Here is a 22,107-nt window from a genome sequence, read left to right on the forward strand (position 1 = left end):
GTCTGTCTTCCTTTGAATGGTATGTGCACAGTTCTTCAGAAACACAAAATGGACATATGTGTGTGTGTTTTTTTATTTGTTTGTTTTGTTTTTAAATCATCATCTTTAAAGTTGTATCCAGTGTTTCTTGCTTTAGAAAGCAACACTTAAAAAAACACCGGCTTTACATTGTTTCATGTCATATTTTGAAAGTTCAAGAGAGCTTTCAGTAACTGATGACATCATACATTTTATCCATCATATTATTGTATCTTTTCTACTCATGTGTTACATCTTCACTCTCTCTCTCTCTCTCTCTCTCTCTCTCTCTTGGTTACGGGTTGGTCACCCTGCCAACAAAGAGTGGCACATTGGCCTGGTCACTCCACAGCAGCAGGATGAAAGGCCTCATGGCAGAGAAAGAGGGGCGTGTGCGAGAGAATGATAAACTGGTAACAGCAGCAGCCTCTACTCCTTGTTCGGTAAGTGTGAGGAAGGCCTTGTGCCTGGCATCATCCAAAACCAGCATCCCTTCAGGGGAGAGGCCACACAGGTTGGCACCCTCAAAGAGTGACGAGAGCCCTGTTGGGGAAGGAGTTACACAGGGTGAGGGTGGCAAATAAAGAGATATCAAAGTGTTTCACACAGACCTGCAGTGAACAGATGGAGAGACATAGTTGTGGGACATTAAGGTTTGGTGTCTGGTGGCTGCCAGGTAAAGCAATACACATGAAAATGAAAGATGTACAAACCTAAATTCTTCAAAAGTACATTCATGTCTGGCTGGACATCCAGTTTGATTTGGGGCAGAATAACCTCAAGATGCTGAGGACTGGTTTTTTTCATGTTTTTTATCATCTGTTGCACAGATGAGTCCGTCATCTTTTCCTCCAATCGTTGTAGATCAGTAATTGTGTTGGAGGGAGGCAACAGGATGTAAAGACTGCTGTCACCTGAGAGAGCGAACCTCCCCACCTGTTGGCAAGATTTAAAAAAAAAAATTATAATAATAATTTCTAAATATCTACTGTTTATATAAAAACAAATGGATGATGATGACAGATAATAATAATGATCCATGGTTTATTTTTTTAAATACAGTTTCCATATTTTGTTGGTGGATACAAACAGTAGATACTGTATGTTGACACGGGCTGCATTTAGCAGTAACCTTGTATATATGTGGCAAACTGGCACTATTAAAAATATGCCAAAGTAGCAATGAATGAGTAAATAGTTTTATGAATAAGGAAAAAAAATATGACAATTTCAAGGCAATATCTGGAGTTCGGTTGAGACTTATTATATGATGTACAAAAATGTGTTCATTATTTCTAAACAGCTAGATGTGACTGATTTATGCTTAATAAGCATGTGCTATTACAAAGCACATTGCCATGATCAGGCTGAAAATGTAACATCCTAGAGTAGTCTTGTGTTCTGTTTCCTGTTTTATTTTGAAATAATTACCATTGCCTCTCGTTTCAGAGACTACTTCCTGTAAAGTTTCCCGCCTCTGTGATTACCTGCCCCGCCCTGATGTGTTTCACCTGTTCCTCGTTATCCCTCCACCTGTGTATTTAGCCTGTGTGTTTCATGTGTGTTGCCAGTTAGTCTTGTCTATTGACAAGTGTTATTGTGCTTAGATAAAGATTACTGATAGCTTTTTGAACTCTTCTGTAATTGTGTATGTTTTGTTGCTCTGTGCTTTTAGAAACCTGCTTTTGTTTGAGACCAGTAAAAGGTGTTTTTTCTTCACACTGAGACTGTTGTTGAGTTGTGCCTTTGAGTCCACATCCAGTGGTTGTTCTGCCTGATAGAAAAGCTCTAAAGAAATCTTTAATTGCCTTTCACTTAGTGCAGAGTGTCTATCTGAGGAGCCTCACAGCTCGTGTGAATATATAGTATATAAATGGGTGTGCTAATGTGTTTGGTACCTTTGTCTCTAGCGCAGGGTCATACATCATTTCCAAAGGGTAGTCATGGTGAGTGAGGCTTGGCACAAATACCATATCACCATTCAGTGTTGTGAATAATTCCTGTTTTGGATTCACATCAAACTTGACTTTCCATTGACCTGATGCACAGACACAAACATAAACAGCCATTTATAAGTGTCCTCTGTTTTCACATGTCCATGCACACAGCTGTGCACACACACTTCACTGACCGCTGAAGGAGACAGCGTTGAGCAGGATCAGTTGTGTAGCGGGAGAAATGAAGTCAACCAAATGTGTGATTTTATTTCTTGTCTTATTTGCCACCCAGCTGTTAATCATCTGCGTGTTCTCCTCGCTGTTGTTCAACAGTCTGGTAGGCTCTGCTTCATAGAATTGAATGGACTGGTTTGTAAAGGAATCACTCAGATCCATTTCTACGGGGGGAAAAAACAGAGAAACCATGTTGATCTTCAGAGACAATGGTCTTTTAGGCTTTTGTATGACTTCAGATCCCTGTAAATTTCTTTATGATTGGATTTTGCGTCAAAGAGTGGCCATTTTCTGCACTTGACACTGTGATAGTCGTACCTGAGTTATAGTAGATCTGAGAAGCCATCTGCAAGGAAGTGACCAGCTTCTCTCTCAGCTTCTTCATCTGGAAGTGAACACAGTAGAAGTTCTGAGGCACATAAATTGCCGCTTCGATGGCTTTGCGTGTGTCACCCCTTGCACCTGAAGGAAAGGCAATAGGTTAAAGACAATCATAAAGATGTACAATAGAAAACTGCAGTATGTCAAACATTTAATGTCAGAGAAAACTCTTGTGACATTTAAAAGTGAGAACTATTCAATTAAACATTTCCACACCACGCAGAAAACACAAGTGGACACTTTCATCTAGACATTTTTTTCACTGTCGCCAACAGACATTAAGTAGGCAGAGGAAATAATGTGCTAGTACATGTTTCAGTAATGTCCAACTCTCAGCCAGGGTCCAATAACTTTATGTTTACATGCGTAAGGCTCTAATGACAAAATATTATACACATTATAATATATATATATATGTATATATATATGAGTACTCTTATATTTTATTGGATGAACTGCAATGCCCATGTGTAGTTATTTTTAGCTTATTTTTGGTGGAGGTCTACAGTACAGAACGTTGAGTTACTGTCACAAGATAATAATGTAAATATGAAGTAAATCATTTCCATACCAAGCAACAAATGGGAGAGCATCCCATTGATGCTGATGGGAGAAAAGAGCAAGTTGCTGGAGGGATTTGACTCTCTGAGGAAGGAGTAGATCTTCATGGAGAATTCTGTCATTGACTCCTTCAGCATGTGCTCCCCTAAGTGGCTGCTGGTGTCCTCACATGGCTCCCATGCTGTGGTGAAGCCCTTACACATGTGAGGAGCAGGAGTCGGAGCAGCTGAAAGAAAGCGTAGGCAATTAATATGCACAAATGTTGTATTGCTTAACATCCATTTTGTTCATAGGTCATTCAGATAATTTGACATTAAATGGAATAGTCATACAAAGGTTGTTTGGTTTGCATTTGTTAGTAATAAAGCAGCAGAGAAAGGTCTGTCAAACCTACCTTCAACCATAACACGTATGGTGCTGAACTTCACCCCAGCCTCAGATGTACACTGGTAAATACCAGCATCGTCCATGACTGTGTCTCTGAGTAGAATGGTTTGATCATGGTCATCAGGATAAAGCAGCTTCAGTCTGTTGTTACCATTTCTTGACTGATCTCCAAGAGCCAGCACTGTACTTGTACCAGCAACTGTCTTTCTGAACCAAAGAGCATTGGAATTGACTTGGGTGCTCATTGGGACATGACAAGGCAGGTGAACACTTGAGCCTTCGATAACCTTAATGGCATAGCTCACTGACGCTGTACAAAGAGCGAGTTAGAGAGAGAGAGAGAGAGATGTTTATAGTAATGTCTACTTGTACCTACAATCTAATTGTTATCTAAAATCTATAGACAAAGAGACATCTCACCATCAACTACGATGTTGTACGTGTTCATAAACTCAACATTGTTCTCCTTCCACGAGCACACATACTCGCCCTCATTGGCAGCAGTTATAGTCGCAATAGACAGATAGAAGCCATTCTTTTTCATTCTGAAAGAGCCTGGTGACGCTTCACTGATATCCTTACCTGTAAGAAAATGGTCAGACCTGTATGTGTTACCTGATTTATATAAGTGATGATGGTCATAGACGTATAAACCATTGTACCATTGAATTTCCAAGTAATGACGGCTTCAGCATAATCAGATTGGGACACATGACATGGCAGCTCTACTATGGAACCAGGTACCACCTGGAGTAGTGTGCATGATGATAGCTGAACAAAAACAAAATGTCAAACATCTGATAAAAAGCAGATTACTTCAAAAAGGGTCAAGTACTCAGAGGAGTAAACGTTCTGTTCAATTAATCAATGGCTGTGGATATTACCGATTAATATTATACCTTTACAATTATGACTCACTTATGACTCATATTTTTAAGGTAAATTTACCTCAAAAGCGAGCTGCACAAGGGCACACAGTACAGCATAGGATCTCATCTGTAGTAGGGAACAGAGCAGGAGGAGTAAAATGAAATTAGCAAGTTGGTGGAGATATTTTGCAAGTGCAGGATTTCTAAATAAATGTGGCACAAAGCCATAAGAAAAATCAATATGTGGCGCAATCTTTTAAACATAGTGATATGGCTCACCTTTTAATCTTTTTTACTTTTTATCCACAATTTCTAAACTAACAACTACACTGTTGTCTATAAGTCCATCCAAAGTTCAGCGGTAAAGTTCTTCATAACAGTAATGCAAAACATAATATAAATAATATTGTTAGGGGTACAGCAAATAAGGAACAAACAAAGTCTGAGAAACATTGATCAACTCACACCTCTTCAGTTTCCGAACGTATCCAAAGTGGCAGCACGTTTTTTATTTGCTTGTTTGTTTGTTCGTTTGTTATTTTAACCAATAATTTCTCTGCCACATACGATTACTGTTCACTTTCACCACCACCTCAGACTGTCTGTAAACTGGTACCTATAATTGTTGATTTAGAGATGTGTGTTTGCATAACACTGAGCATCTGACTTTCTGGAAACCACATGACTTTGCATTGGCAACACCATTAAGTGGGAGTATTTACATTCCTGTGCTGACTTTACACTTGTTGATGCATTCCAATATTATAGTTATAATAATTTTCATATATATGTGGACGTGTGCTGTCGTTATTTTGTTCTTTATTTACTGAGTTTAATATGATTTAAGATTAAGATAATAACTAAGAGCTTAAAGAACAGTTACTAAATACAGGAAGAAGATTGTTAGCCAATTTACTGTATTTAATGTATATGTTGCAATGTACTGTGATGTGTAGATCACCTCAAACAGCTGTATACTAAAAAAGATTACATAGAAATCTAACTTTATTCAACACAGCACCTTTACCTTTCTGAATAAAACATATTCTTGTATTACTGATTTTATATGGGGAAATACAAATCATAGGAATAAATGAAATGTCTTGCATCTCCTGAAAATGGAGAGGGGGATTTAATCCCCCAGATTTGGAATTATATTATACCACCAGATACGTGGTTAAAATGCCCAGGTTTATTTCTTATACTGTATATTTTCAAAAGAAAAATGTATTAACAACAAGATGGGACCATTAACAAAGCAGCATGTATTTTATGAATACATTGTGTCAGATAAATATGAGACACAACACTTCTCTCTACAATGAGTTAATAAAGTTGATTGTGTTGGTTAGTTTAATTTATTTGCCAAAATAAACAATCTCTGAAAATCTGGTCCATACTTGATAATAGTATTTTTACTTACAGCCTGAATTTTAAAACTGGGTAGTAAAGAAAACCCCCTCGAAAGATTCCCGCAAAGAAATAATCAAATAATAATAATAAAAAAAAATCTAAAATCTAGATTGTTGTGATATGTTGAACTAGGACGTGATAAATTGTAATCTACGACAAAAACAAAGTTAGGTCCAACTCCAAACGTTTTGCAGACACAGCGTAGCCGATCGATGAATCGATCCTCGTTTGAGCAGACTGACTCCAGACGACACCGCTGGGTGTAATCAGTCGTGAGCAATCGAACACCGTGTGTTAAAAAAGAGAAAGGAAGCGCTCTGATACTTTCCTTTAAAGGCGTTTCTCGCGTTCAAGAACAAAACAAAGACCAATAGAACGCCTTTGCGGAGGATTCCCACTGAGTTTACCAACATGTGACGCGTCTCTGAACAACGTGGAGTCGAGTTTGGCCTCGCAGCTAAAAAGATTAACTCAAAGACAGTAAGTTTTCCTCCTGGTCATCTGACCAACTAGCGGAAAGAGCGCAACAATGGCAGAGAGCAACAACAGAGTCGCTCGTTTATTTCAGACAAATCTGTCCTCAATGGTTCAGTTTACTACGTACTTTTCCACTTTGTTAGACTGACGTGTTTTAGCTTTGTTCAATGTGGTCACCTGTGTATTACATAGTTGATATGAATCTCCAAACTTGAGTGTACTTAAACGCACTTTAACATCGTCATATCTATTAAAAGCCCCAAAAAGATAACGTTTACTCGCCCTCTAAGTACATTCGTGTGACAGAATAATGCGAGTGAGCCAGTGTGTGAAAACATGTCATGTAAACATTGAATAATACCATGAGCTGTGTAACTTAACTAAGACTCTGAGTACATGCTTGTGATCAAACATTGCTCTGCTCTCCCAACCCACAGTGAGCATTAAGAGGACCTGAGGGTTTAAGGGGCAATCGCCATGGCAACACAGTTTAGCATTGATGATGCCTTTGTGCTGGAGGGAGAAGAGGAGGGAGCTGTGTCGGATGGTGAGACAGAGGGATGGAAAGGCCGAAACAAGGATAGAGACGGAGGAGAGATGACTTTTGGTACTCTCTCTTTCACCAAACCTCAGACTCACTCTGTTCCTTCTGCCACCGGCTCCCCTGACCATAGTAACCAGAAGTATCAGGTAGACGTGCAAATAATAATAAACAATATAATTCACTTTGTTGTTCTTCAAGAAATGTTACACGGTGCTTAATTTAAATCTACAAAACTGTGTAGCACTTTAATAATTGTCTCCCTTTTCTGTAGAATCTGGAAAATGAAGACGCCTTTGGCAGTAATGGCAACTCCTCTTTTAATAACTTATTTAAAATCAGGTGGGTTCTCTTGTTCAGTTATTCCCATATCCTGTGTCAGGACTGAACAATTATTCATTGACAAAATGAAATTGCAGTTTCACGCAAGGCTGCTGTTCAATTCTTTTGTTTCTGATTGTTCTATTGTTTTCTACATTCTGTGCATTTTGGAAACGATGCATTCATTTTCAACCTTGCATTATGATAACATTAAAGGTTCAGTGTGTAGAACGTACGTTGGATCTTCAAACACAAATGGAATACTGTGTTTGAATATATATATATATACATATATTACATTAATTCATTACACAATTAAAAACAGAATTGGTTGTTATATTACCGTCTTCCATGTACTGTATGTATATACACGCACAGGAGGGTTACAGGAGACACATTTTGGGTCAGAAAATACCTTTGGTCAGGTTTATGTATTAAAAATAATATGACATCAAATAAGTCAGACACAAGATTCTCTTTCTTTTGTCTGCATGCTTTTTCAGTGTGACTTTCTGCTCTGTCTACAGTGATCCGGCAACTCTTTCTTACTGCAGCTCCCAGTGGTCTTTCAGCACCTTGAGTTCTGTCACACAGCTTTCTGCACACTGCTGCGGGTACGTTCAAACAGCTGAGACGTACACTCTGTCAGGCGGAGGAACAACAATAACTAAACACAGTCATTTTGAATTTCTGTTGCTCAGGTGGGTGTCCCATCCGCTGGTGAAGAAAAACAGAAGAGTTGTTCTTGCCTCGTTTCTTCTACTTATCACTGGACTTGGTGAGTCTTGAGTTTGATGATTTTGTCACTCATCAAATATAAAATGTCCAGTGGGGATATTCTTAAGTGATTATGCTACTTATTTTCATAAAGGTATTAGTTAAATATGTTTTCTTTGTAATGTTGTCACATTTCTTTCCCTAAATGTTGATGCTTATCATGTCTGGTCATCATAGCTCTTAACCTTTGAACTCGTTTGCAGTAGTTGCTTAAATTATACATAGTTTACATATTACATAAAATACAAATTTACAATGAATTCACTACCAGACCGAAACACCACAGACGGAGGTACTTTATATGAAGCTCATGACATTATCCATACAAAACATTCACATGAATTTCGACCTGTATAGTCAGTGTTCCCCAGAATAAGTAGTATTCCTCCCTGTTCTCACAATTCTGCTAATCTACTGATACTTTTGTATTGTTTCCTTGTAGCTCTTATTTTCACGGGTGTTGTCATACAGCTGAATCCAAGTGGAGGTAAGATTTCTCTGGTCAATTAGATTTTCTGAGGAAAGAAATGACAAGAGTTTCGTTCATAATAATATATAATAAATTAAGTTTTATTAACCTGCACGTTATGCAAAGGGTATTTCATAATAGAAGTATCAGAAAGACAATCAAAGAACATGCAGTAGATTATTGTACTGTATGAGCTGTAAAGAAGCCAAAAAGACGCTTGTCTTTATATTGTCCCTATCATTGTGTTGGGTTTGTGGTAATGAGCAACTTGTTTTTTGAGGCTTAATTTCTTCAGATTACATTCTGCTGTGTTTTCTCAACTCACCTAACCTACTAGCTATAATACATTTGTGGAATATTTGTTTGATACAAAGAGAGAAATAAACCATGGAAAGTAAATTACTGTACAGGGATGTCTGCTAGGATATTTTCTTTTCCTTAGAAGCTTCAAATTTCCTGTTAAGATTTGAGAGTGACATGAATGTTCTCAAGTTTCTCCCAGCAAAAGTATTCCCAGTGATGTCAAACTGTTCCTCTAATGTGTGGTTGATTTGATTATAAAAGGTAATTCAGGAATTTGTCCTTACAGGAATTTCAAGTGCTATTTTCTTTGTTCCTGGTTTCCTTCTCTTCATCCCTGGAGGTAAATGGATGATTGAGTTATTAAAATTGCCCTTTGGCTGTATGACCCAATACAGGCTTGGTTTTGTTGACATACACTTTGTCATCTCTCCAGTGTACCATGTGATATACATCAGCTGTGCTGTCCGTGGGAGAAGAGGCTTCAAACTGTTCTACCTACCTTATTTTGAAAAGTGACTGAATTTTATGTTGCAAAGTTTTCACTACATTTCTCTTTTATCTTAAAATGAATTTTATTTTGTCACTTGTAACAAACATATAATGTCCCATGTCTCACGTTGTTTTTTTTCTTGTCATTGTTATGACCACTAATTTAACCACTCGGTGTCTGGAGTGTGTTTCCACTGTATGAACTGACATTGTTGTGTGGCTACATGAAAAGAAGGACATTGGTCTTGGCTGTGTTTTTTTGTGTGAATAATGACTGTGAAATTACAATAAAACGTTTCTATTTTCTACTACATCAGTTGACTCTCAACAAACTGTGATGATCACTGGAGTTAAACCTTTAAATAGGGAGTAATGTGATGAGGTGTGAGGAGGTCAATACAGCTATAATGTTGCCTTCATGCATTGTTTTACAATCCACTGCTGCACATACTGTATAAAAACAGGTTTTCCTGTCACTTCTCTAAATGTTTGAAGCTGTTGTTTGTAACTTTTTGATATAAACAAATATGTGCTACATTCAAATAATTGTTAAATAAGCTAGAGTGTATATATAGTCTTCTCTTTTTCTCTGTTTAAAGCGAGACAGCTGCATACAGTTGGACTACAGCCACAGGGAGCTTTAATGTTTAACTGAAACCAACATGGCAGTTTTATGTCATTTAACTAACATTGCATTTCTCTTATCATTCTTGTAAAATTAAACTACTATTTTTGAGAATAAGCACATTATCAGTATCATGTTCAGACAAATAGCAACCACATTTTTGATTAGATTAGACTTTATTGATCCCACACTGGGGTAATTCCCGTGTTGCAGCAGCTGAAGGACAGAGATCAAACAAGAACAAAATAGGACACAATATAAATAGAATCATTTAAAAAAACGACTGTAGTGCAAAGTATAGAATGAGATATACAAAATTACAGCATATCTTTATAATATTGAAAATAGTAATCAACCAATAGAAATGTATATTAACATTCTGTATTCACACAGTTTTAAAAGAGAAAGAATGGGGACATTCTATGAATGTGTGTGTTATAGAGAGACAGAGAGCTGGAGACGATTATTACACAATAAGATTTTTTATTTCAGTTGTAGAAAATGTAGAAAAATAAATACACTGATCAGCCACGACACTAAAACAGATGGTTTTGTAGTTTTTTGCCCATGTTATCCACCCAAAATATGCAACTGTGCACACACGTATGAACACTTAGAGCTCATTTAAGCGAAGCATGACCTCAAACTCTGAACACAATTCCATTGGTCTCACTCAAACATCATTTTGCTCTGAATCCCAGTTTTGCAAACACAAATTGCACAATTTTGCTCACTTTGTTGACCTAGAAACACTGACCTTCACAGTGTATCACCCTGATTACCAATAAGTCTCACTCATGTTGAGCTCAGCTTCCTTTTTAAGTGTGCAATAAAATATAAAAGATTGCTGGATCTGCTTATAGATGTGTAAAGTGTGTATGTACAGTATATGTATTTATAAGGGCAGGCGAGCTCAGAGATGGGATGCATTTTATTTTGAGCACCTGTATTTTGCTTTTTTTTTTACATCTACTGTTTTGCAGTAATTACATGGTTTTTTTTTTACAATTTTGTATTTGTGCTCTGATTTTCTCTGTAGTGTTTCTTATTGTACTTTTAGGTTAAATTAAATTACCATACTACTACACAAATGAGTGTAATTTGTGTTGCATGCACATATAGTACTGTATATATATAATACTATCCATCCATCCATTATCTACTGCTTTATCCTCCACCAGAGGGTCGTTATTTCCTGTGTTTAAATATGTTTTTGTTGTTAAATGTATGTCATGAGCATTGTTATTGGTGGACAATTGAAAACATCATGATTTCTGTTTTTAATATTAAGAGTTATTTAAGAGAGTTAACAGAAATGTAGTTAACATTTCTGTTCAAATTGTGATGTAATGATGTTTTGAAAACATGAACATAGCAAACACATTCATGACTTGAGGGGACATTGCATTGACTTACATTAATTTCCTGGTGACTTACTCTAACCTTTACCACAATTACTACTGGCCTAATCCTAACCATGACCGTAACATATGGGGACTTGCTTTTTGTCCCCACAAGGAAGACAAGTCCCCATAATGTGACTGTGTAAACAGGTTTAGGTCCCCACAACATTAGTAATACCTGGACACGCATACACGCACACACGGCGCTGCGAGGCCTGAACTGACGTCTGACGAAGCACCAACTTCGGCAAACATCGTCATTTTGTCGTGCGTGAACCCGAGACACTGAGAAGGATGGAGGAAGAGGCACGCAGGCTTCTCGAGGAAGGAATTATAAAGAAACTGGTCAGTCCCGGCAGAGGAGAGCTGTCCACCTTTCCTGATGGGACAAAGGTAAATAAATTACAGCGTTGGTGGTTCTGGGTTATGTTTTAACGTCCAAATTAGTTTGAAATGCGACGAAGCGCTTTAGCTAATGCTATCACCAGTTGTATTTTGGCTAACAGTAGACTCTAGAACGCTGTCACGCGCTGTTACAGTAAAAACGTTGTGCTTGTACACAGACAATCCACTGATAGTTTAGTATTAACTGTCTGTGTGGTGATATAAAGGTAGATTTGTAACTATTGGACGGGTTTATCCCTTTCTGCCGTGTTGGTTTTTTTCCCCTATTTTTTCATCTGATGGAAAGGCAGGGGGCGGGACAGGATGGTGTGTGTTTATGAATGCTTATTGGTTTACTTGTCATGTCAACCACATTATTCTCACTGTGGTTGGTCAGAATATGGTGACGCGTAGACGGCTCCGCAGGCCTGTCTGAAGAAGTGGTTGCTCCTTTGTTTTATAGTAAACAATCGATCAGCTTCATCGACTTTTTTTGTTTTTGAAGTGGCGGAGTTGCAGTGAATATTTACCCGCATATGTAACCGCATATTTAAACGTAGCTGTAGTGGCAGTATTAGTTTTTGATTAAGTTACACTGAATTTGGACAGACAAGACATACTTCTTATGTATGTACACATATACGTACCCTAACGTATATGATATGAGCTGATTTGAAGCATGCACATACTTTAAATCAGTTTCCCTGACTTTGACTTGAAAAGCATTGTTTTCAAGTCAAAAGTGAGCTACACGTTCTATTAGTATTTACTCTTCCACAGTGTAACTCTAAAAATCAAAATACATCTAATTATTTTTGCCCTATTTGGTCCTACTGTATAGTAAAAATAAATGAGCCTCTGAAATCATATTTTCTACACAGTCTTGAACTTTTGTATAATGTGTAAAAAGTTTTTCATTAGAGGTGGGAATCACAGGGTACCTTGTGATGCAATACATGGTCCAAGTCTCCACAATACCAATACATTCATTCTGTGATAATCAATATATTGCAAGACAATCATATATCGATATGTCACGATATCTGTCCAACTGAAGAAAATTAAACTACTGTTAAAAGTGTAGGATTATTTATTAACAACATAGAGAACAAAGTGCAGCAAGTATGTGAATGTACTGATTGTGGATGGGGCATCTCTTAACGTAGCTCCCTTTTCTTTGGCCAGGTAACTTCCACCCACGTTTTCCTTATTCATATGAGCAGCATGGCCGCGAGCAGACGTGAAGTAGCAATACCCAGCGAATGAAACTGGCAGGGTCTACTTCAGAGTGCGCCTTAATTTGTTAATCAAAATATAAATATTCGCCCTGGCGTATCATATAACAGCGATATATCTCTAAATTTATTTTGACCCACCCCTGCTTATCATTAGCTGTAAACATTATTTGCATTATTTTGTAGTAGGGCTGGCCAACAAATTGTTTCACAATGAAATATTTTTAAATCAAAGTCAATATCAATAATTAAATAATTAAAGACTGATTTTTGCTCAGGAGTAGAAGTAGAATAAACAAGTTAATTGTTGTTTTAAACTTCTTTGTTGACAGAAAACAACACTTGTTAAAGATCGTTATATATTTCACACATTTGAGGTAAAATAACCAAAGCAGTTATGTGTTGTGTCTCAAAGACCTTCCCAAAATGCATAAACAATAAATCGATGTACAGTACTGTGCAAAAGTCTTAGGTCCAACTTTGTTGGGGGTTTTTTGTCTGACATTCTGTGATCATTGACATTTGGATTGGAATGACTGAAAGTTAAGTTTATATAATAAAGACTGTCAACCCGGTAAACTCATGTGTATGTAATAATGCTCAAGGATTTCTTGAGTAAACCTGGCGTTATAAACCAGTGTGTGGTCATTATACCACTGCTAAAACAACACATCTAATGGTGGCCTCTGCACTGTTTATCATTTAACAGTTACATTGCAATTGAAGAAAATGATTCTACGATATAAATTGTTAGTGCATTATTGCTCAGCCTTGTTTTGTAGTAAACCAAACCATCAATTTTATTTTCTCCAGTAAAACTATTGATTTATGCATTGTCTTTTTAAATGTCGATTTCCAAAGAAGTGTTGAATTTCTTCTCCATTTCTCCTTTACCAGGTGGTCTTCCACTACCGCACCAGCCTGTGTGATGGCACATTGCTGGATGACTCCAGAAACATGGGCGGCCACAACAAACCCATGGAGCTTATTTTGGGCAAGAAGTTTAAACTAGCTGTGTGGGAGAGAGTGGTCATCACCATGAGAGCAGGTGAAATTGCAGAATTCACCTGTGATCCCAAGGTTTGTGATGGAGCTGCAGGATATTAGGCAAACATTGTGCACCAGTAGTTTGTGATACTGGGTGTGACAGGTTTGCTATCGTGTTCCTCTTCGTCCCTCAGCACACAGCACTGTACCCGCTGGTGTCCCAGTCCCTGAGAAACATCAGTGCTGGTAAGGACCCCCTGGAAGGCCAGCGGCACTGCTGTGGCATTGCCCAGATCCACTCTCACCATTCTTTGGGGCACAAGGATCTGGAGAGTCTTCAGGCCAATCCACAGCCTCTTGTCTTCTCCATCGAGCTTCTTGAGGTGAGCAGGCTGGACAGAGTCTATAGTTGTATATGTACTGATGCCATTTTATTGTATTACACTTTAGGGCAGCATGATTCTTCATTTATGTGTGTTTTCTCAGTTTAAGAGCACATAAGTCTTTTTTTTTATTATTTGGATTGGGTTCTGTGACACTGGCCCAGCTTTTTATTTTGTATGTGAGTGTTTTAATAATTGATAAATGGTCATTGAACATTGTGCATGTGCAATGGCCAGTGAACAAGCAACAAAGCAACAGGGATATAAGCGCAGGCTGTGCATAACTGCATAATGGTTACAACAGGAATATTTGAGAGATGTGTATCGTAAGTAAAAAATCAATACTATGACAGACCGAACAAATACTTTTTTCTATTTTACTTTGAGAAAAAAGACAAGCACAGAGCTGCTTCAGCTCCAGTCCTGCCCTCAATGCACAAGTCTGCTCTTCTTTCTGTTCTTCTTCTGTACTTAATTTCCTCATCTTTAGGAATTTTATCTGAAGTGGTGGAGCATTTCTGCATATTTTTTTACACCGACACATTTTGAAGACAAAGACATCTCGGATAGATAGCAAACACAAGTGTAGGAGCGGGTGCAATTACTAGTGAGTGAACAGGCACACCACAGACAAAGCGCACTGACGGTTTTTTTTATATTGTTGCAGCATTGGAAGAGGAGGTATTCTAACTATGGCTCCAGTGTGTTACCTAACCATATTTTTAAACATTCTTTAAAGAAGACTGGAGAGGAACTGTTCAGTCTTATCACCATAATTGGAGAGGGGAATCTCTGCATTGGCTGAACATGGACTTAATGTCCCCATAGTTATTAAAAAGGTTTTACCTTGTTATTACAGTGTTACTCTCCCCACTGATCTCGTGATCCCACGTTTATATTCTGCTCAGGTTCTGATTCCAGGGTCGTTCCAGCTGGACGTGTGGGCTATGTCGGACGAAGAAAAACTCAAACTCGTTCCTCAGATTCACGAGGAGGGTAACGTGTTCTTTAAACAAGGCCAAATTAAGGAAGCGACTGAGAAGTACTACAATGGCATTGCATGCCTCAAAAATCTACAGATGAAGGTATGGGTACAATTAATGTTCACTTCAATTAGCAGGAATGTAAAAGAATATATTCACATATTTACATTTATGATTTAATTTTTAGATTACAACATAATCTCTGACGTTTTGAATTGTTTGCAACCCATCAACACCTTGAATCACAATTGTGATTGACTTGTTTACACGTTAATCTATTTTAATATTTTTTTAAAAATAGCGATGCCGTATTAATGACTACACGTAAGGAATTATTTTTGCTACATACTTTTAATGAATTTTTGCAGGACTAAGACATTTTCAGCTAACTAGCAAACCAAAGGCAGAGTCAGACCAGGTGCAGGAAAACCACTGATAAAATTTCACTGAGAGTTTTTGTATCATGACAGGAGTAATGCTACTACTCATGGCACAGGCATTTGCTTTACACAGACTTTTAAGATACTGTCAAACAATAGTATGTGAATATGTGTCCTATAAATCGTGAAGTCATTCATAATAATCTGAACAAATGTAACAACAAAGTTCTGTTTAAAATTGACATCTCACGGTTCACCTGCAATACATTCCTTACCAACCAGGGGGCCACAGCTCAATAGTTTGTTAAATCCAGAGCTGTAATTCAATCAGTTTGTCGTCAGCTCTTTTGTCTTGTCCTTTAGGAACATCCTGGAGATGAAGCATGGGTAAAGTTGGATCTTATGATCACACCACTGCTCCTCAACTACTGCCAGTGCAAGTTACTCCAAGGCCAGTACTACGAAGTCATAGAGCACTGCACGTCCTTGGTCTTCAGATATGAGGGTGAGACTATGTTGTGATTATTGATTAAATAAATAATGATTGGTATTTCAAAAAATGTAAGGTTCTGTGAGAATCCATTGCATATTAAACTATACAATGAATGAATTCCTTAATATTTACTTAATGTAATGTATTTACCTCTCCATGTGGCTTATAGTGTTGTAAAACGTTGATGATTAAAAACAGTTTGCGTGCTATTACTTTGTCACGGATCACATTTCATACAAAGTCAGTTGTGTCCGTGTCCTTGGTGTTAATGTTCTCTCTCTCTCGCTCCTTCCGAACAGACAATGTGAAGGCCTTCTACAAGCGAGCTAAGGCCCACGCCGCAGTGTGGAATGAGAAAGAAGCACGAGCTGACTTTGCTAAGGTGATGGAGTTGGACCCATCTCTGGGGCCGTCTGTAGCCAAGGAGCTGAGGGCCATGGAGGAGAGGATTCGTTCTAAGGACAAGGAGGATAAGGGTCGCTACAAAAGCCTATTCGACTACAACACACCACCAGCCACTGCTACTACAGTCAGTGCACATTTTACTAAATTGCAAAAATGTTATTATAAAATGTGACATTTTAAAAGACCATAATTCCTCTCTCCTCCTGACAGGGTTGAATTTCTCATTGGGTTGGACACAAGTGGATGCCTGTGAATTTCAAGACAGAGGAGGAACTGTAGACTCTGCTGGTGTTTTAGTTTTATCCTTAATGCACCCAAGTCAAACTCTGCCCCCATGGAAACGTTGTCTTGTTGTTCAGTTGTACACTCATACACACCCACAGTTAACCTCAGTGTAATTTCCATTCCTGCCATATTACTTTAAAAAGGCCCTCTCTTTTGTTGGAAAGTAAATTATTTGATTGGGACTTATTTTCATGCTGGCTTTAAATGAAATTCCAAATGCCATAATAATCCACTGTGGTCTGACCCATAACTCTAAATTTAAGGTCTTATGAAGCCTGTTAGGTTTCAGAAATGTCAGATTCTTTGTAAATAACATGCCGACGGTGACCCTTGGCTACAATTTTCAAAGGAATTGCGAAAGATATTTCTCTTTTGTTTGATTTTACTTGTGGAAGCACTTGTGGAAGTCGTTATACAGTCTTTATATATCAACCATCAATTTGCTACCATTATTACTTCATGCCTTTACTGTTGTATTGCTTTGTCTGAAATGTGAAAAGCTGTTGAATTTTGTTTTAGCCCAACAAAGAAAACCAAACAAATGTAATTCTGCACAAAGATCGTGATGTACTCGTGCACACCACAGCCTTGCACTGTCAGACCATGTTTTCTCTCCTGGTCAATAGTATAAGCAGGAGACCACTGTCTCCCGGTCGAAGTGACTGGGAAACTAAGCTGACTGTGACAATCATTAGACACATGAAATTGATTTATTTTATTTCTCCTGTGTACTTATTTGATGTTAGAAATAGTAGCATTGTTCTTTGTGTCAAAATGAACTTGTCTAAACCCTCAGTATGTTCTTCACTTGCTGTTACACTTGCTTTGATAGAATTTAATTCACGTGTGGCAGTTGCCATTTATCAAGTAAGATGTCACCGAGGTCGTAATCTTGTAATTGAAAATAAATTAGTTTATCCCAAATATTGCATTAGAAGCCGTGTGTCTCAAAATATTTTGCTATTGCAATGAGTGACCTCAAAAAGGAGTTTCTTCTTCGAAAAACATGAAACACAATTTTATTTTTTGTTATTTAATTAAGATATACATACTGAACTGTAAAAATTTGGTTTACAAAATTTCCATATTAACAAATTGAGATGTACAGAGTTATTGGGGTTGTGAAACATCTTGAGTTTACACTACAAAATATGAAACAAAGCTCTGTTCAAGAAATTCAGAAAATATTAAGTGGCTGCAATGAGAATAGAAATTTGAGGATCTGTGTAGTTTGAACATTGCTTTTCTTAAACAGTGAACATTTAAGAGAAGTGAATCTATTGGTCAGTGGCCATTATTAAACAAATACTAAATATTGTCATTGAACAAGTTTTTTTTCCCCCCAACAACTCTACTTAAAAATGTGTTCAAAATAGATACAAAACTGCATGTTGTACACACCCCACAGTTCACAGAAAATTTCATCAACAAATCAGGTGTAGCGCGATACAGGGAACAGTGTCGACAAGAGGAACATACTGTGCCAATATCAAAAGGCATCAGAAAAAGCACAGAAGATGAGAGAGATTGAAAAAACAACAACACAATAATAAGGGCAGGCTTTTACAGTGAGAGTGAGGGATGACAATCGCTTTCCAAAAGGTTATGTGCGGGCGCTTCTCTCCGTCTCTGCAAGACACTCCCTGACCAGTGCACGGGCATGGATTATTCCTGTACAAGAGAGTGAAATCAAGTTTGACTTAAATGAGATTATGTAACAAAACATAGTTGTAAGTAGTAGTTTCCTGCTTATCACTACATCAGCTATTTAAATCTAATAAACTCATGACAGCTATTAATGCTTAACTTGGAAAAAAATAAAAAAAAAGGGTCTGCCTGGAAAATTGCAGCTTCCAGACAAATTGTAACAATACATATTTGAATTCATCTTTTACCTCTTTAACCTCCGCATGAGGTACTTAATAATATACATTACAGCGCAATGTATATTATTTGAAGCGCAAAACACACCTCTCTTTAGCCGCTCCATAGCGCTTTTGCTCCCAGCATAAGTGGGCCTGATCTCACGGCTCATCTCCTCGATGACAGACAGCAGCTCACTGTAGGTGGATCCTTGAGACACTTTGACAGGCTATTTTTCCCAAACATATAATTTTAAGGGTGGAAAAAAATCCATTAAAATTTGTCAACAGAGAAAAAATTTAAGTTTAATAATGTAACTCTTGAAAGGATAGAACAGAGACTGGGTAACGGTCTTCCAGACAAAAAGGACTATAGGAAAAGCCATTAGTCATTACTGTGCTTCCGCAGTACAGCGCAGATGTGGGGTAATACTCAGAAATGTTTGTCTGGCTGCATTTCAAGGGAATTAGCTTAAGAGGGTTCTGCTACATCCTGTTTTAAGTGTAAAATATGCCTAAATGATGCAACGAGTTAAAAAAACAAAAACGGAAAAAAAAAATGAATCAGACTGAGCCTTTGTTTTGTTGGTGGGTGCATTAAAATGAAAACTCAACACCCAAAAATGAAGATATGTGCTACAGCAAATGAAGGCAATGTCCATCATTAATCCACACCGAGATCATTTCACACACTTAATGGACAGTTTTCGAAGGTATGCAGTTTTCTAAGATGTACGGCATGTCATTCACTTGCACTTTTTATGTTACTTTATGTAAACTGTTAAATAAGTGGCTGACAAATCTACATCGTCACATACAAGTTCTTCTCTTTAACCTACATGTTATCATGTACTGCATGATACATCACTGAAGTAGAAGACACAGAGCAGTATGGAAAACTGAAGTGCACTGCAGACATACCTGAACAAAACCCATGGAGGGCGGGCCAAAGTCACTGAAAGCTGGCCTAAAGCTGGACGACGAGGGGAGGGATGGAGAGGGTACAGAGGAGCCTGGATAAAATGAGGACAACTAATCATGTAAACACAGTTGTTACACAAACACCATGATGAGACACCTGCCTTCTCAAACATAACCTTTAACTTTCTAAGTGACAACCTAATAAGAGAGGACAGCAATGGAAGCAGGGAAAAGAACAGCAGTAGTGCAACATTACAAATGCCAATTGCAATAAAATACCAACCAGGAAGGTTTCTTTTCACTCACAAGCCAAAGCTAAACTTTCACTCTGAAAACAAGTCTGCCACTTTCATACGATCACTAACCACACTTGACAAAACCTGAGGATATTTATTTTATGTTCTCTTAGTAATGAGATGACTGTTTTTAGTCAAACTCTGTGTCAGCCATCACTAAATTAAAAATACTTTTCAGGGCAATGATGTCAATATTTTTCCACAAACATCATTAGGACTGTGTAGAGTCAGAGTCAATACCTGGAGGAGTGTGGTTGGAGCCAGACGGCGCAGGGGCGATGGGTTTGTAACTCATGGCGATGTCAGCAGGCAGCTCCCCGTAAGATGCGCCACTTCCTTCGGTCCCGTCAACCCGGTGCTTATACAGCTTTACTGGTGGTGATGAGCTCCTAAGAGCTGATACAAAAACAGAGAAAACACAAGAGAAGACTTGTTTTATTTTAAATGTTTTATTTATCATCACAATACAGTGAAAGACTGTGGTTTCCAGCGATCAGAGTGATAAATATGATTAAAATCAACTTCAAGGGTTGGGCAATATGAACAACAATAAATGAATCATACAATCATATTTTGGCTGGTTATATACCTTATGTCAAGGTTTCCCAATCCAGGTCCTGAGGACCCACTGCCCTGCCTTACTCAGACACACCTGATTCAAATAAATGGGTCATAATCAGGCTTCTGCTGTGCTTGCCAATGAGATGGCCATTCAAATCAGGTGTGTTGGAGCAGGAAAACATCTAAAACATGCAGGGCAGTGTGTCCTCAGGACCTGGATTGGGAAACCCTGCCTTATATCCTTATGTCTGCGCATGCATGTGAGAGAGAACAGGTATTTTTACTTCTTCAGGACCTTTTCTCACCTTGTAGAACGTGGACACCACAACACGCTCCTAATGAGGCAAAAACTAATTTCTGAGGAATGTGTTGGTATTAAGGGTCAAATTTGAATTGTGGTTAAATTGAGGTTAGGGTTATGTATTAACTAGTGATGGTTAAGATCAGGGATACAACTTTGATAAGGCTGTCCAAATGAATGAAACTCAACGCAGAAGAATCCTAAGAATAGCTGCGCAAACGTGTGTGTGTGTGTGTGTGTGTAGTCATTATCACTGGTGATAACGTTTTCCTCGACCACTAATGACAAAACTGCTAGCCAAGATCAATGTGAATTTTATTCCGTGGACGAGTTTTACCTTTACTTCCACAATGCAAAGACGGGCCCTAACCCATTTGAGCAAGATGTTCCTAATAAAGTGGGAATTAGGTTTAGCGATGACAACCTTTCAATGAAATCAATGTTCGCTTACCATCCATATCTAAATAAGGGTGTCTTGTGATTCCCGTTATTTGTATCGGGAGAACATTATCTCAGCATGGCGTGGATTTATGAAAGTGATTGAAAAGAGACGAATGTACCTGGAGGTGCTGGCTGAAACAAAAGCTGACGTTAGCTTCCCAGGGAGCTAACTACTACTAGATAACGTTAGCTCGTTTAGCTAGCTTTCGCCGGTTAGCAGTAGCACAACATCAAAAGAGTAATGCAGAAACAAACGTCGTAACGCAGCTGTGGTATTCTACAAACAGAGCGCAAACAATGGAAACGTTATACACATCCGTGACCATTGAGACAACCACACGAGAATTGAACAATTTGTATTTTCTCACCTTTTTAAGAAGAGCTGAAATCCTTGTGGTAAGATGCTGCCCTCTGTGTGTTCGTCTGCGCCTGCGCCAAAGAGGAGCGTAGTAGGTTGTTTTATTGCGATATGATTGGTTGCTTAAAAGAAGTCGTCACACTGTGTTCGACTATAATCTGTTAACTACAGTTGAATAGTAATAATTAACAACAGCAATTTCAAAATAATTATCATTACTTATTACTGAACTATCCCAAATGGTATGTATTACTTAATGACTACTTACTCAGAATTAAGTAAGAAATGCACTGTCTCTCTCTGTCCACTGAACCTCAGAGCTGCTGGATCCAGGATGGGAAACACTCTGGCATCTCATTTTGATATTTAACACCATCATTCACAGGTAAAAATAATTTAAAAAAAATTCTTTCCAATGAGTCAAATGTATATAAACCTAAGCAAAGTATGTCAGTGAAGGTTCTCAGTCATCCAGGTCATAATCTTCTTTGATAGTTAGCTGTGGGCTACTGGACTTGCTTGACCTATGCCTGACCACCACCTACCTCCAATACAATGAAGGTAGAAAGCAGAGCATTGGACTCTGGACACTGCACCCACCCACTGGTTCAGATATGTGGATGACTC

At 38.1% G+C, this 22,107-nt stretch overlaps 4 protein-coding genes across 4 annotated transcripts; 2 read left to right on the top strand and 2 right to left on the bottom strand.

Annotated features, from left to right (window-relative positions):
* Nucleotides 1-59: 59 nt before the first annotated feature.
* On the bottom strand, nt 60-5,016 carry serping1 (serpin peptidase inhibitor, clade G (C1 inhibitor), member 1). Its single transcript, XM_058640480.1, is given in 13 exon segments — nt 60-561; nt 732-954; nt 1,917-2,056; nt 2,150-2,353; nt 2,508-2,651; nt 3,142-3,357; nt 3,526-3,688; nt 3,690-3,769; nt 3,772-3,828; nt 3,939-4,100; nt 4,181-4,289; nt 4,467-4,514; nt 4,855-5,016. Coding segments are annotated over 12 exon segments (1,794 nt in total). The 5' UTR covers nt 4,855-5,016; the 3' UTR covers nt 60-313.
* Nucleotides 5,017-6,061: 1,045 nt separating this feature from the next.
* tmem134 (transmembrane protein 134) lies at nt 6,062-9,490 on the top strand. Its single transcript, XM_058640664.1, has 8 exons — nt 6,062-6,280; nt 6,715-6,967; nt 7,093-7,160; nt 7,667-7,753; nt 7,841-7,917; nt 8,359-8,403; nt 8,975-9,028; nt 9,122-9,490. The coding sequence occupies exons 2-8, from the start codon at nt 6,755-6,757 to the stop codon at nt 9,202-9,204; spliced, it is 627 nt and encodes a 208-aa protein (XP_058496647.1). The 5' UTR covers nt 6,062-6,280; nt 6,715-6,754; the 3' UTR covers nt 9,205-9,490.
* Nucleotides 9,491-11,441: 1,951 nt separating this feature from the next.
* aip (aryl hydrocarbon receptor interacting protein) lies at nt 11,442-17,664 on the top strand. The gene is made up of 7 exons (XM_058641242.1): nt 11,442-11,598; nt 13,722-13,904; nt 14,006-14,194; nt 15,103-15,279; nt 15,921-16,062; nt 16,350-16,579; nt 16,666-17,664. The coding sequence occupies exons 1-7, from the start codon at nt 11,500-11,502 to the stop codon at nt 16,669-16,671; spliced, it is 1,026 nt and encodes a 341-aa protein (XP_058497225.1). The 5' UTR covers nt 11,442-11,499; the 3' UTR covers nt 16,672-17,664.
* A 79-nt stretch (nt 17,665-17,743) lies between these two features.
* Nucleotides 17,744-21,628, bottom strand: cdk2ap2 (cyclin dependent kinase 2 associated protein 2). Its single transcript, XM_058641244.1, has 5 exons — nt 21,491-21,628; nt 20,060-20,215; nt 19,524-19,615; nt 18,712-18,832; nt 17,744-18,411 (listed from the first exon to the last, which is right to left on the bottom strand). Exons 2-5 carry the CDS (start codon nt 20,112-20,114, stop codon nt 18,344-18,346), a joined length of 336 nt encoding a protein of 111 aa, XP_058497227.1. The 5' UTR covers nt 20,115-20,215; nt 21,491-21,628; the 3' UTR covers nt 17,744-18,343.
* Nucleotides 21,629-22,107: the final 479 nt, after the last annotated feature.

Source organism: Solea solea, chromosome 10, assembly GCF_958295425.1.
Source record: "Solea solea chromosome 10, fSolSol10.1, whole genome shotgun sequence".
NCBI lineage: Eukaryota > Metazoa > Chordata > Actinopteri > Pleuronectiformes > Soleidae > Solea > Solea solea.